The sequence below is a fragment of the Phalacrocorax carbo genome, chromosome 1 (assembly GCF_963921805.1).
Source record: "Phalacrocorax carbo chromosome 1, bPhaCar2.1, whole genome shotgun sequence".
Taxonomy (NCBI): Eukaryota; Metazoa; Chordata; class Aves; order Suliformes; family Phalacrocoracidae; genus Phalacrocorax; species Phalacrocorax carbo.
The window spans coordinates 15,511,195-15,526,807 of NC_087513.1; the positions used below are offsets into that span (position 1 = coordinate 15,511,195).

The 15,613-nt window shown below is 39.4% G+C and overlaps 1 protein-coding gene across 8 annotated transcripts in view; it reads right to left on the bottom strand.

The window, feature by feature from the left end:
- Positions 1-1,143: 1,143 nt before the first annotated feature.
- ATXN7L1 (ataxin 7 like 1) overlaps positions 1,144-15,613 on the bottom strand; it is a 118,921-nt gene continuing 104,451 nt past the window's right edge. For 7 of the 8 annotated variants that reach the window (XM_064444785.1, XM_064444767.1, XM_009506203.2 and 4 more), the window contains 3 exons: positions 11,888-12,827; positions 7,056-7,130; positions 1,144-3,792 (listed from right to left, as the gene is read on the bottom strand). In XM_064444785.1, the coding sequence (XP_064300855.1) occupies positions 3,751-3,792; positions 7,056-7,130; positions 11,888-12,827 (1,057 nt within the window). In that variant the 3' untranslated portion in view covers positions 1,144-3,750. Of the gene's footprint in view, positions 4,246-7,055; positions 7,131-11,887; positions 12,828-15,613 lie in introns of all 8 variants that reach the window. The other variant, XM_064444777.1, reaches the window with a different exon arrangement.

Sequence of the window (15,613 nt, forward strand, 5' to 3'; positions counted from 1 at the left end):
CAATGATGGCAAGCAACTAATAACTTGTGGCTACAATATTGCATTCCCTTGGCTGTAGCTTTAATTTCTAATGGCTGCTGGAAATAGTGAAGCATCTTGCAATGACAATGTCACACTCTGGCTATATGTGGGGACCACTCTCCATCAGATCAAACTCCAGTATCTACTGTTACTTCATGATGTTTGGTTTTTCTGTACTAGAAAAGGTAAACTCAAGATTAAAAAAAAAAAGTTTTCAAAATACAAGCAGCTCAGACCAAGGCACAAATTGGACAGTAAAGAGGAAGTTCGGGATTAGCTTTTGCCACATGCATCAGAACATGCAAGACATGACACAAAAAGCTGTTTACCTAGAGGGTAAAATTTTCCTCCTTCAATTACTGTTTCCTGTAACACAGGACAGCTTTATCTCCTCTGCCAGTTCTGCGTGGATGCATACAAAACCACAGTTTGCAGTCCAAATTTCTTGGGTTTAACAAAGATCATACCATAATTGTGAGCATCTTCCCTACAGTATCTCTAAGGCTGAGTTTCCAGATATTCATAAAAGGACTGTAAAAATGTACATCTTCCTCAGATTTGCAGAAGAGGTTTGCTTCGAGAGAGGACGACTGCAATCCTCTCTGCAGAGCTGACAAGCCAGTGAACAATGTCAGTCTCATTTGATCTGTAATTGGAACAGGCTTTACGCTCAACAAGAATCTTAATGCCTAGATAAAAGTTGCATTTTTAGTATTAACAAGTGTAAAAAGACGGGTTATAATTTTGTACTGCCCATTGAAGTGAGAATTCCTAAATCTATCGGCTCAAGCAAAGTTAATTCTTACACTGATAAGGAATGAGAAAATGCATTCAGCTGAGCAAAGGAATTTAAGAATGATTTATTGGTGCAAAAACCTCAGTAGCTGGTTGTCATACGTGTCCTGACATGTAAATACAAAAATATTTTAGACACGAATGCCAAAACTAATCCCAGGGCAGTCCAGCCCTGTACAGGGAGCTGGGCAGATCTTTTGAACCTCCAGTCAAATCCTCAGTGCTGGCTGTCGCACAGTGTATTTCAGCCTCTGGGAGGAAAAAGGGCAGTCTTGGAACACATACCATTTTTGCTTTGCAAAGATAAATAATGACAAAACCCATCTGTTTCTTACAAACATATAAATTATTTTATTTACAAAGCCATGTTACAAAAAAAAATAATAATAATAAAGCAAAAAAAAAAAATACAATCGCTCACTAGAGAATATCTCCAGGCCCGGCGTTGAACCATGGCAGTATCAATCAGATACATTTGTTCTGTTTTTCCTTTTTTAAACTGTAAGCCATAGAATTTACTATTTACACCTACTTTAGACATTTATTCTGCTTACAATTATCACAAGCATGGAATGAATTCTATTTGATACTGCTAATACATAAAGGTGCAGGACAAAGAATGAAAATACTTAGTGTTACAAAATATGGATTGTAGAAAAGAAATTGGCTGTACAAGTATGGCATTTTTTTTTTTCTTAGAATGATTGGACATGCTTTCTTCAAAAGTCTTCTGGAAAAGGTTCTAAAATCTGTAGTAGGAAAGCACAATATAGCAGGTGCAAATTTATTTCTGTGCAACAACAGTTATTTAATATATCCCATGACTGACCAGCTATGCAAAACCCACAGAGTTTTGTTAAAGTGCCATGGGTCAACAGCATAACAAAATATAAGGTGTAAATAGAAAAATTTCTTTTTTTCTTCTTTTTTTTAAAACAATAGTTCACTGAGAATCAGCAATAATAGAATATGCTGTATAAACTATTCTCTACAAAGGTCAATCAGCACTATTTACAATTGTTACATCGATACAAAAGAAGGCATACAAGTTATCCAAGTCGCTTTTTATGGCTGACGGGCCTATGCATTGCGTATGTGTAACAACCAAAGCTTCTGAGCCTCTATTGCTGGAAACAAATCACAAGATTTTCAGGCAAAAGGGGAAGAAAAAGAACTACCGAGTGAATGCTACACTAATAATGCATTATAGGCTGGTCCAGTTTGTATCCATTTTTTCCAAATGTTTACTGCCATTTCACTTTTCAGGCTGAAATTTTTGATACAGAGAATTAAATAATGATTCTTTGATGATGAAAGAACACCGTGGGATTTTACCTGGCGCTTAACTTTCCTGAAATGCTGTCAGGTGTAAGCCAGTTGAAAAAAAAACTGAAGCAGCATTCAAAGGACAGGCTCCATATTCCACCTTTCCAATTAAAAGATGCATGGAAAGAGCTAAAGCTTCCTAAAACTACAAAATTGCTCCTTCGGTCACGGATTAGCATTTTTTCTCAGAAGCAACCACTGAATCTCACAACCACTGTCTTCCCGCAACACCTAGAAATAGCAGTTCATTGATTACAGAGGATGACTTTGTTACTGAGATTTTTAAACTCCTGCAGTTTTATAACTCAAAATAAATTAAAAAAATCAACATAGTACTGCTCCTAAAACTGAACAAGACAAAAATTGTGCAAAAATAACAAAGATATGTACACATTTTTCAGTCTGAAGAAATGTACAATAAAAACATAATTCAAAGAACATTTTAAAAATATAAACATTGCTTAAACTTTCCTAAGTTTCATACTGTTTCTGAAACTATACCGGTCAGTTAGCTCTGAAGTATAGCAAAACATAAATTATTACAAAATTAACACTATAAAAATTTATTTTAAGAATATTTCTAAACTTTTTTCAAAGGGTCTAGCCTTGTTTATAATTGCTTAAACATTTTTAGTCTTAAAATTTGCCTTAAGCCTTCTTTTTTTAAAAAAGAAAGTAGTAATAATCTCCCTATTTGCAGTCTCTCGCCTTTCCCCAAGATGTAAATAAACCAGCATATAAGTGCACTTTTAACACTGTAGAAATAAAAATTAATTCCTCTGTACTATTGTCCAGTACCTAGTATTGGCTTCCTGATTATAAAACCTATATTTTATTAAAAAATTATTCAGTAATCCTATAAGAAACACTGTCAGTGCAATTCTATTAATGCAAGCCAATCTGCTCAACTCCCGTCCTTGCAAACCCCAAACTGTTTACTGAAGTTACCGAGCGCTGTGGTCTTAAGGGTCTAGAAACCCACCAAGGTATGGGGATTTTACCCGTTGAGCCCCCAGTAATATTAATCACAGTTGGGTGCAAAATTCCTCTATGCGTCGATTGGAGTATAGATTCCTTAAGAGCCTGATCCCGGAGGAGGCTGAACACTCCGAATTCCCTCTGAACTTATTAAACGTTGGAGGTACAGAGCACCAGTCAGGATTAGTCCCTAAAGTTGCAGTGCCCCAGCTGTTTGCAAATTACTAAGAAATGCACTCAATTTTTATCCATAGGACAAGCTTAAATACAGAATTACTGTAATTTTTATTTAATGAAAAAATTTGGAGATCCCTTAAAGAAATTCAAATCATGATCTGGATTTTTTTTTTTTTTTTGGAATGTCTGCTGTGTTCTGGTAAGGAAACAAAGGGAGCATTGCAACGCTAACAGCTTGAAAGGCATGAAACATAACCAAGCAGAACGCACAGATCAGTGGCAAATACAAGTGAAAAACTAAACAAATCACTATTACAGTTTTCTGTAAATTTAATTCTCTTTAAAACCACAAATTCATAAAAGGTTAAATCCATCTGCAGGACATAGAAAAGAAAAACCCTGTGGAGTAGGGCTGCTGAGAGCTAGAGATTATAGGCTGGTTCCTTTTCCTTGTTACGGAAGAGTCCTTATTCTACCAGTCCGGTTTGATGTCTTCTAGAAGAGAAACCAGAGCCAGGTTCAAAATCACAAAATGTCTTTCAGCACAGAACACTTCAATAACATCTGCGTCTGACAGAACTCAAAGCAGGAATTTATTTCAAGTACCTGAACTAAATTCCCTCCCTGTTTACTGATTATGTTAGACCTTTAAAAAAAGGAAGTGCTTCAAATAAACAGCGTATTTCCTTTTGGGGCCGTCTGATTTTAGCAAGCTTTGGTGCATCTCCCGTTCATTAACTTGGTGTATCATTACAAATAAAGAGCAGCAATTAGAGGACAACGCTGAAGAATCTTTTCCTCTACACAGCATGTTTTCATGCACAAGGAATCCCCACACAGCATACACGTTGTCACCTTCCCTTAATAAACCGATCTAGTTACTCAGTATTTAAAAACCACCGCATACTGAGGTCTTGAAGTGTTAACACATTCAGGCACCTAAAAACACTATGAAGACAAAAACACTTGATTAGTTATAAACCTGGAACAAGGATAAAATCTGGAGAAAACAAGCTTTTAACACATAATTTGTATTAACAGGCACAAATACTTCGACTGTGAAACTACCATTCCACAAACATTTGTTAAAAACTAAGTAGGTTTTGTAGGGAAAAGCAGTATTTTTTTATTAAAGCAACAGTAGCTGGAAAAACAGGCATGCTTTTACGTATACAAGCCCCTGTTCAGGTCTCAAATAGATGCAGCAACATTCAAATTTAACATGAATTGCGAACAACTTGTCTGAGTTTAACCTGGCTGCGTTTAACGCAATGGGAGAGAGCAGACAGGCCCACCACAGTTAGCCTCGGAGCCACCCATCCCCCGCAGGAGTACCCAACAGCACAATGCGCTTCAACAAATGTAGAAAAGACAAAAAAAAAGCCCTACTTGTGTGAAATCAAAACAACCACAGGGCACCTTTATCTCACAGCTCAGTAATGGGAAACACCCAGTTACCAGTGGCTGGTGGCTTTGCCCCGCTGGAAGGTGAGCGGGGAAGCTAGATGTCTCAGGAGGGCTGCACGCAGCCATTGTAGGTTTGAACGAGACAGGGTTTACAGCCTGCCGCAATTCCCTGAATCCCTCATTCTCACCCAGTCACTGAAGCCTGTAATGAGTTACGGACCCTTCTCCCTTCTCTTGAGAAGCAGCAATCTTCTCCCTTCCAACGCCCCCTCTGCACCAGCAGACAGCCCCAACAGGTTGCCTGACCAGGTAACGCACTGGAGGAAGCTCTGAGTAACTGCTCCTTGTTCACATTTAGCTTAATGGCTGCAGTTGTGCTTCAAACTGCGTTGTTGAAAGTCTGTTGTTCTGACTTGTATTCGTGAAAACGTGCCTGTTTTTTCCAACTATAAAATCCAGCGCAGAGCAGCGATTGTCTGCCTACAGACCTTGCTTCACTCGGGCTCCCTGATCATCACGGCTCTAACAGCACTAACATTACAAGCAAGAGCGCTCAGGTTCCCCCAGTAATATCTTTACTGCCACAGCAGATACTTGCAGATCCACTTGCTGTGACCTAACTAATAACACCTTTATAAAGAAATATCATAGCACAGTTTGACTAAAATTCTATTCCGTGACTCTTTAGTTGCTAGATTGGAGATGGAAGCTTTCAACAAAGCAGCTCAGATTTATTTTGACAGTGACAAGCAGTCATTAGATAGGTAATCATTATTCATGGTTCCAAACACTAAAATCCTATGTTAGAGTTTAAAAAAAAAAGTTTAATGAAACTTAATACATCTTGATTTTCTTTTGTATTTGTATTCTGAGCTCCATGTTCAACTACCAAACTGACAGAAACATATTTTTAACAATACAGAGTTTGTGGGACTTAAAACAAGCAAGCACTTCTATTTTTGATGAAGTTATGGAATAGGGCAGCTTAAAAGCTCAACAATAGCCTCTGTTTACATAAGGCTGCCACAAAATTAATGTTTTGTACTGTTAGGTTTTCCCCATGGGATCCAGGCAACAGATCCCAACAAGCTCTGCTCCTCAGGTCCTGTGTATTTAATACTAACAGAGGACCAGGAGGTTAAAGCAGAAACAGTTCTGCACTTGAGAACAGCTTTATCCCACGTTTGTTACTGGCAGTTGGATGACAGCCTCTCACACAGGAAAATGCCACTCCTTAGAAGTATGAAGAAACTTTCCACTTTTTTCCCCTTCAGAGTAGTTCTTCCACACATATACTGCTTTGCATTCAGCACCATGTGGCAGTTCGTCTCAAGATACGAGCGATTCAGAGTATTTTAACAGGGATGCAGTTGTGGGTTATCACTACTACAATCATTACTATTTCTTTGCTGTGTCCACACAGCAGAAACCGAGCAGCACAGCCATTTGGAATAACTACTCCTGTATAATTTAGCTGGAGTATGTAACAGAAGTCTAAAATACTGATTGGCTGTACAGAAAAATCCTCTGGAATTTTTGTTTACTTGTGACTACACCTTGCTGAGGTGAGGAACCTTTTCACACCAAAGATCTTCATAATGAATTCTCAACAAACTACTCAAGTGGGAGAGTCAAAGAGTAGGGGCCATATTGAAAAAAAATAAACTAGTCTATCAGTCCTCCGGACAGATGAGGGCTGCTGGGTCACAGGTCATGGACCTGGCCTCACAAAAAAGCTGAGTTACAGAATTTAATTACCTGACTAGTCGTCTGTGTGATAAACAGGTATGGTGGGAGCGCTAAGGATTTCTCACAGTCTAAGAAGAATTCAGATTATGCTTAGCTTAGTTTTGCTTTCAGATTAGTTCTCTGGAATAGTCAAGTGCCCCGTCTCTGTCCTGCCTTTGCTGCTTTCACTTCTGGCCTATTTTTAAATGCCATCCCTTCTATGCCAGTTTGGGGACTCTGCTGTGCCATCTCACGCATCAGGGGAAGTTCGACAGAAAAACCACATCAGCGTAGCTGGATCCTGCACAGACAGTTTCTGCTGCTGCTGAGTTTGTGTCACCAAAGCAACAGCCAGTAAGCAGCACGTAAGCCAGCCTGGGGCATATTACAGGTGGTAAAAAACAAGCAGAAAACTTGTTATCATAAATCTCAGAGGGGAAAATAGCTGGAAAAAAAATTAAGTGAGAGGAGAAATCTAATATTAGTTCACCAAAAGACAGCTTCCATAAAGAATTGTATTCATAAGGAAATTGTATTTTAAGGTTATACAGCATAAAATATTTCAAAACTGCTTACAGACTACTTAAGTACACCTTTTTTTTTTTAGTTTTGAAGCAACTTACTTGTCTGTTGTGTACAGGGTTTGATGTACTCGAAGGACTGGATTGTGACAAAGCTACACTGCTATTTTTTCCAATCTGAAAGACATTAATTGAGCAGTAGTGAGAGGCACATTTGTCAGTTGAATGCAGATGCTGGTAATGGCCTTCCCTTCCTGTGTAAAGTGGCACTAATTGCTCTGCATTTGGAACACAGGTATTTTGCTACTGCAGAAGATACACTTTATCAGATAGAATCATAATTACCTCTCAGAGCCTGTATACTTTAAATAAACTCTTAAAAGGCATATAAATACTATTACAGGTCAGAAAACACAAGAAACAGTTACTGGGGGAATATGGATTGTAAAACCCCACCTCTCTACACTGAAATACTAGTTTCTCTAGTTACTGCAGTCACTTGGCACAGCTAGTCAGCAGCTGAGAGCACACAGAGGGCTCAGGCTCACAGACTCCTCCCCAGCGGACCTTCCCAGCTCCTGGGGAGTTTAAAGCAAGTGGCCAACCACCACAGCATGCCCTAAGTTATTCCATTTTCTTCCATTTAGAGTCTTCATTTACTATTGCTCAGTAAAGCAAATATTAACCAGAAGAATCAAGCTCCAGAGGTTTAAATTTGCAATTGTATCAATTTACTGCATCAGAGAATTTCTTCAGGAATGAGTGCAAATTGCCAGTACACATCCATGCATCTTAAAAGTACTTAAGATGAGCCCTTGCAATATTCAATCTGCACATTTCAATGCATGACAGATTACAGCACTCTGCAAGAGCAGTCTGTCTTAGGTTATTCTGCGACGACCCATAAACATAGCATAGATGTTTCTGTTGTGATGCAAAAGGGGAGACAGCTGCTGAGTCAGAGGAGCAGCTCCTCAGGGGATCCAAGGCTGGTAAAAATGAACCGTGGACACCTGCCTTCAAATGGCAGGTGACTGGATTTTGAGTAGTTATTCACAAGGTCAGTCGACTTCAAGTAACATCAGCTTTGATCATTTGATGAAGAGGTAGCAAGGATCTGTCTTCTAAACAGTGAGAAATACAGGCGCAAGTTCCTTACTGAAGAGATGGGGCTGTGGTGTTGGCTGGCAGGGTTTTCACCAACATTACAGTTTTCTGCTCCCCTTCTGCAACGTCATTTGTTATTCTGCGCTTTTACGTATACTGTGTAATGTAGCCTCTGTCTCCCTATCTATATCTGCCCCTTCTCACAGTGACTGTTTAAAACAGTGTCCTCCGTTCACATTCTATCCAGAAGAAATGTTTGAAGTTTTTATTTACAGCCAATTCTGAAGGCAGCTTACGTGGTGCACAAAAATTAAAAGGGTAGGAGGCCTCTGCCTACCCTGTTCCCTCCAGCCTGCTGTTTCGCACGCCACAGCTGTTCTTCTCTAGGTAGTGATGTGCCACATCAAGCTTTTCGTCAATACACAAATCTTGATCAAAGATTCAAACCTTGTAACATCTTTCCTATCCATTCAGAACATCATGACAAACCCTTCTTCTCTACATCCACCATTATAATATTAATAAAACCCTTTCATAATAAAATATGCATCCATCTTTTAAATGGAAAAATAGCCACTAAGACATTGACTTGACATTGGAGTACTGTGTCCAGTTCTGAGCCCCCCAGTTTAAGAAGGACAGGGAACTGCTTGAGCAAGTCCAGCGGAGAGCTACCAAGATGATCAGGGGACTGGAGCATCTCCCTTATGAGGAAAGGATGAGAGACCTGGGCTTGCTCAGCCTGGAGAAGAGAAGACTGAGGGGGGATTTCATCAATGCCTATAAATATCTAAAAGGTGGGTGTCAGGATGATGGGACCCGGAGTCTTTTCAGTGGTGCCCAATGACAGGACAAGGGGCAATGGGCACAAGTTGGAACACAGGAACTTTCACCTAAACCTGAGAAAAAACTCCTTTCCTGTGAGGGTTACAGAGTAGTGGCACAGGCTGCCGAGGGAGGCTGTGGAGTCCCTTCCCTGGAGACATTCAAACCCCACCTGGACACGTTCCTGTGCCCCCTGCTCTGGGTGTGCCTGCTCAAGCAGGGGGGTTGGGCAAGATGATCTCCAGAGGTCTCTTCCAACCCCTACCATTCCGTGATTCTGTGACTTGCTGAGATCCTAGAATCATGACAGGGAATATTACACCTCTTTAGGCTTCATTCATTCAGTGCTCCTAGGACTAATGGCCTGACTCTCTACATAGGACATAGGAAGGAGCAACACAGCTTGCAGCATTGTGGTCAGCTTTGAGCTGCTTTACCACCCTACCTTCACTCAGAGCTGGAAGGGCAGCACTCCAGGACAGAAGGGAAATTCAGAAAGACTGAACAGTTACAGCACTCCGTGTAAACAAGAAATAAAGACTCCCAGCCGTGTTGGGTCTAACAATGGGAGCATCACTTCAAAAGGATTAGGGTGAGGCCAGGACTTAAGTCCCTTTTTTTCTTTAAAAAATAAGGTATACTTCAAAACCCAATGGTTAATGCTTTCAGTTGCTATCTACCCAGGCCAGACTTGAATCAAATTAGAAAAAAACCAAACCCGGAGCCTATCACCAGTCAATTTGAGCTTTTTTTTTTTTTTTTTTTCCTGTGTTCTTATTCTCTTAATTTAATTTGAGCAATTACATCAGGGAACAGGAACAAGATTTTAAGTAATACTGATTTTTTTGGTGGTATTTTTACTGTGATTGCATTTCTAGAACACGGCAATTCAAAATAGCAGAGCTTAAAGGGGATTTCAGGTGTTGCATTCTCCAGAGTTCTAATATTCACATATAAAGTATGTAATATTATTTGCCCCATATGTTTAAGTGGGTACAAATTCCATTTATTGATAGCACAAGTAAACAGTAGGAAATGTCTATTTTGTTATCACATGCAATTCAGTGTCATTGACACAAAGACAATTAGCTGCCAGCCAGACGTCTGAAAGACAATCAACTCCACTTCACCTCCTACTTTTGATTACCAGTGCAGCTCCAAAAACAGCAGCGTAAGGGGAAAGCTTACACTTTTACATATCTACACCAGGCATATATACATGTATAGCTGTACATGTATGTAAAAGCATTATGTTTAAAAATCTATGTATCGTTACACTCATTACACACATTTAACCTTTTACTTAAGGAAAAAATATCAGTAATACTCACAAATTTACAAATATTCAGAGAAGACCTCTATTTTGATTCTTCATGGTTTATTTACTTCCATTACTGTGCAACATGCTAAAATATGTCACAAACTGGACCAGAAACATCCCACAGGAACAGATTTAGTCACTAGGGGAGTCAGAATTTGAACTCGGAACCTCCTGCATGTATCTCTAAGACTTCCTCAGGCTGCGCTAGCTACAGACACAGCCTACGCACTGTGAAAAGAGGATACAATCCACTTCCTACTACCAATGTTTGTACCAAAGTAACAATTTGTATTTGCTTTTTCTTCCCATTTGCGATAGTATATCTCAGGGCAATTTAATCTTTTTGGAGACAAACATATTTCAAAAATCAGGTGTGTGACAATGAAGAATTTACAGCATCCCCCACTGACTTCAGTGACATAAGATTAGTTCTGATTGCAGGACCCATTTAAAAGGCTTAAAACAGAAAGACAATGCCACTACCGATTTTTAAAAGCCAAACAAGTAATCTTAGTTGCACCTCTGCCGGAAGTAGGGAATGGAAAAATACACCTGCTAAGCTGTTCTTTGACACCTTCATTCTGTCTGCAAAACAGCAGTTTCAGAATGAGTTTATTCCCTTCTTCCCTACCATTTCTGTCTGCTATTGCCTATGGATTGCCTTGCCTGAGATCTTACCCTTCTTATTTCCAAATTCCATTTTATGTGCGATATCCTTAGGAAATGAGAGTTTCACAGAAGTTCAGAAACAAACGAAAAAATCTCCTAAGCTACCTTCTCTAGATCTTCTGAGGTATTCTGTTTGCTGTGGTTTTGTCTTCCAGAGGCCAGGGCCAAGCTTTGTTCCTGTGCACTGCACAGCACTGGACACAGTAGCAGAATGCAACAGGAGATCTTTATAAAGATCACATTGGCAGTTTTTCCACCAAATTTTACTTCACATGCCTTTTACTTTACTTGCCTTTATATAGCATTACTGAAGGGGAAGTCAAAGCTCTGTTGCTAGTGACAATGAAGTAAGAGTGTGTAACCTTATCTGTTGCACCAACTTCAATATTCTGAACACACGCACACTAAAAAAGATAACCAAATGTCCACTAAAGGCCATCTGGTTGAGGTCCTAATTTCTTAATTTTTCCCGTTTCAAACAGGAAGCAGCACCTGAGGTCAGGCATCTCGGACTCTCCCCAGAGGGAAAGGTAGAGGCAAGCATTTTACATAAGAGAAATGAGGAGGCTTGTGTAATGTTAGAAGATGAATCAGCAACAAGTTTGGGAAAAGAAACAAACAGAAATGCTGACTCTTATCTTCCTGTTTTAATGACACAATTTATTTCGAGATGAGAATCAAGATCCAAAATTAATTTCTAAGAATTATGTATCTACGCTGGACATTCAATCTTACTTTCAAAGATACAAATGGCTGCTTTATTAATTGAATTAAAAAAATCTTATAAGATATTTTAAGAAAGTATAGATATCTATGTATATGTATTTTAAACTCTCAAAGCATCTTTCTATGATTGGTACAAAACAAATACAAATATGTTTCTGTATGAACCTAGAAAGTAAGCCATGTGATGAAAAGCAATCCGAAGCAAACATTTTATTTTCAGAATGCATTAAATATTTCAACTAAGTCAGACATGCCCTGCAAAAAAATAACTGGAAGAGTCCCTTACCTGCCGAGAGATGGAGCTGCTCGTAGGATCTGGCACCGCAGAAATAAGGTTGGCAGTGCTCTTTCTATGAACACTATTCATACCAGGCATTTTAGTGATTTTACAGGCTTTGCTACTAGAACTAGAGTTTTTACGTTTTTTTCCTTCTGATTTGTCGAAAGAAAGGGGTAGAGAAGACACTGCGTTATGTGCTCCCAGGGAGTGGTCCCCTGAGTGGTGCACAAGAGAAGATACAGACAGGTTAGAAGAGTCAATACTGCTTACTACCATGCTCATATGTTTCACTGAGTCTGTTGAACTACTTGATAATGAAGTCCGTCCTGAGGGCTCCGATTTGGCACTGAGTGGGCTTGTTCCGTTATTTGTATTGTGCACAGACATACTGTTATAGGAAGATGTAGCCTGATAGGAGTTCAAAGTTGAACTGGGGTTCAGGACACAGTTCTTTTTGTGGGACCCTGAAAATGAAGATGAGGAAGATGTCTGCAAAGATAATGATGATGATGACGACTGCGGCTTTTTCTTCTTGTTACTTGAAGACTCGTCACTGCGAGATGACAGGTCTTTCACTTTTGAGGATTTGCTGGTTTTTGTTTTGGATGGCTTGTGGGATGGGGAAGGGATGACTGCTGGCACGGGTGACACAGCCGATGGCGCCTTAAAAGTTGAGTCCATGATACTTAGGCTTGCAGCCACATGAGGGAAAGCTGTAGTGTGTGACATAATGGAATTCGTATCTGACGTTGTCACAAAGGCTGCATTTGATAACATGGCTGATGTCATTATGTAAGAGGAAGAAGTGATTCTTGAAGTGATAGGTGTTGAAGGAATATACACCGCGCTGGGGTTGCTGAAAGGCTGCAAGACTGATGCTGGAAAAGGAGTGGAGACGTGTGCTGCTGGAGAAGGCATGGGACTATCTGCCGCAGGAGGAATTTTCCTAAATAGAGAAGGGGTGGGGGGCAGGGAAAGAAAGCAAGCTTTAGACACATAAAATATTCCATCCAAACAATGCAGATAGGAATTGATTTCTGGGACGGACAACCTTCTTAAAAAAAAAAAGGCAAACCTAGTTCATCCTAATTTTGATTCCTATTCTACCAACCACATATAATTGAATATTCACAGTTCAAGATCAGCTCTGCATTCTACAACAGCTTAAAATGCTTTTACTTCTGTTTTTTTTCCCCTTCTTTTGAAACGTGCAATTCCATTATGAGGTTCTTTGGGATTTAATACAAACAACAAAACCGAAAACACATGTGTTTTAATATTGTAAGGATTCAGGAAAGCTGGGTCATGAAGTGTATTTTCCTAAAAATTAATTTTGAAATGAGGCACATTAAATCCATGGAGGCAACGGAGACCTAACAGAAGATGATTACGTAAAGAACTACGCAGCATAATTTTCCCTATAAAATTCTGTCATGGTACATGAGCCCCAAACTGTGTAACTCAGTTAAACCAGAACTGAGCTCCGCCCAGCACAAGGGCCCCATGTAGCAACGAAGTGCATAGTATTACAATTTAATCACTTTATTACAAATTTAATCTCCTATTTTCCCCTCTCCTATTTTACCAAACAATTTAAAAATGCAAATAAAATGCCTGACTGCGGGATCTATAAACATTTTAGTCACTATGTTTCACTCATTGCATGCGTTTTGCTTGAAAGCTCAAGTTGTGGAACAGTTTCAGTATCAACCTAAACTGACAGGTTAGATCTGACGAGGTAGTAAGTGAACCAGTTTGGGGGTTTGCGAAGCACTTTATCACTGAGCTTAAAGAGGAAAGGAGGAAAGCTCATCCCTCTCCACTGCAGTGCTATTCCCAACAGCTCACTGAGAGCTGGTTAGACAGGATTAACTAGGTAAGTTATTGATTAATTTCACTGATACTGGAAAATTGACAGATCATTAAACAATGCTTGATAAGCTTAATTACTAGTTGAATACTATTTTGAGAATAGAATTTAATATTCACTCTGAAATTAGTAGAATGTATTCAACTTCCTTTCTATTCACCCACCATCTTCTATTATTTTATCTAGTCCAGTGTTAAAAAAGAACCAGACTACCATAATGTCTCTTGGAAAATTATCATGTGAGCTTTTCTCATTATTTGGACTAAAATTTAACTCACAGTTTAATCCTATTTCTCTTTGTTAAGAAGCTGAACATCACTGTAACTCTGCCCTTGTTATCCACACTACTGACACCTTTTCAGTTTTTAAAGGCTTACTCTTGCCCTCAAAGAAGTATGATAAGAGAGCAGCACTGGGTGTGCTGTTTTATCACAAATCAAATTCTAATTACAAGTGCTCTTTCCTGGTATTCTTCCTATGGAGACTGTCAGACAGGACACTGTTTACGGCACAATTACATAAGGGATTACATACAGTCCACGCAGCCAGAAACGAGGGAGTCCTACTGCCCGTGACTTGCTACACGAACAAAGCTGCTTATCTGATCCGTTCCTCAGTTTATTTTTGAAGAAGGGCCAGTAATTCTTAACCACCTTTATAAAGTACTTTGAGAACTAGGGATTAAGTGTGCTTTGTAAATGTCATTATTGTTCTCAAAATACGGCCTTGCATCTCTCTACCCCTTGTCTCAGCCGGATGAGCCACTGCTACAGAACTGCACTAGCACTGGTTATAAAATAACAGCTTTACGCATACCCTGCTTAGGGAAGACAGGAAAAGATCAGTCCAGAGGAGGGTTGAGGACAACAGAAGAGTACAATAGGGGTTAAGCACCGTGAGCTTCCTGTGTTATAGAGACAAGTAAGTACGCGTGGAATTCATTAAAATATTAGAGATCACATAAACAGCTAGCATTTGGGAAAACATTTACAATTGGATTTAGTGGGAGCAGGATGAGGCCTGTTTATTTCTTGTATCATATAACTACTATAGAGGTTATTTGTGTTTTTCATGACAGTAGTGGTACTCGTGGCACATTTTCTCAGATGCGTGAGTATCTTTTCTCCTGACAAAGCCAATAGATAGCAAGTTTTAACCTTCCTATTTAAGGAAACCAAATTAGTTTTATTTGTGGAAGGCAACAAACACTAGTCAACAGCCAAATTTATAAAGCAGGAGAGAGGAACCCTTTGCAGATCAAGCATGATCTGTCTCTAAACAGACACGACGCTGGCCCTTTTATGGCAAACCCAACCATTTCCAAACTATGTCTCCCAGCACAGTAGCACTGTTACCATCAAGTTACCAGGTTAGTCAAACAAGCCAAGCTTTAGTGTTTCAAAAATATATTTAAATAAAAACCAAACCTTGTTTATCTAATGGCTGGCATCCAATGAATATAACACAGTCCTGATAATAAACAGTGACATGAAACACTGCACTTTAGTGTCATTACATTGGAAGAAGAATGCATATTCTGTAGCAGAATACCCCCAAAAAAATCAACCCTATCTGCACATGCTAGGAGCTCTTCAAATATTCTTTTTTAAGAACTAGCATCTTTTTTAGAAGTGCAGTCTATGTTAATGTATCTGTGTGACCAAAGCCTATAGTGCTTGGAGCCTGTGTACATGATACAGAGGTGCTTCAACAGTAATAATCAGAATTTTAAGACCCCAAAGCCACTATGGGCACTATGGACTACAAACTGATCATATTCCATCTTACGCACAGGCAAATGTGTTCCGAGTTCCTTATCTTACAGTGCATGAATCTTACAGAGCAAAGTCTGAATGGTGATA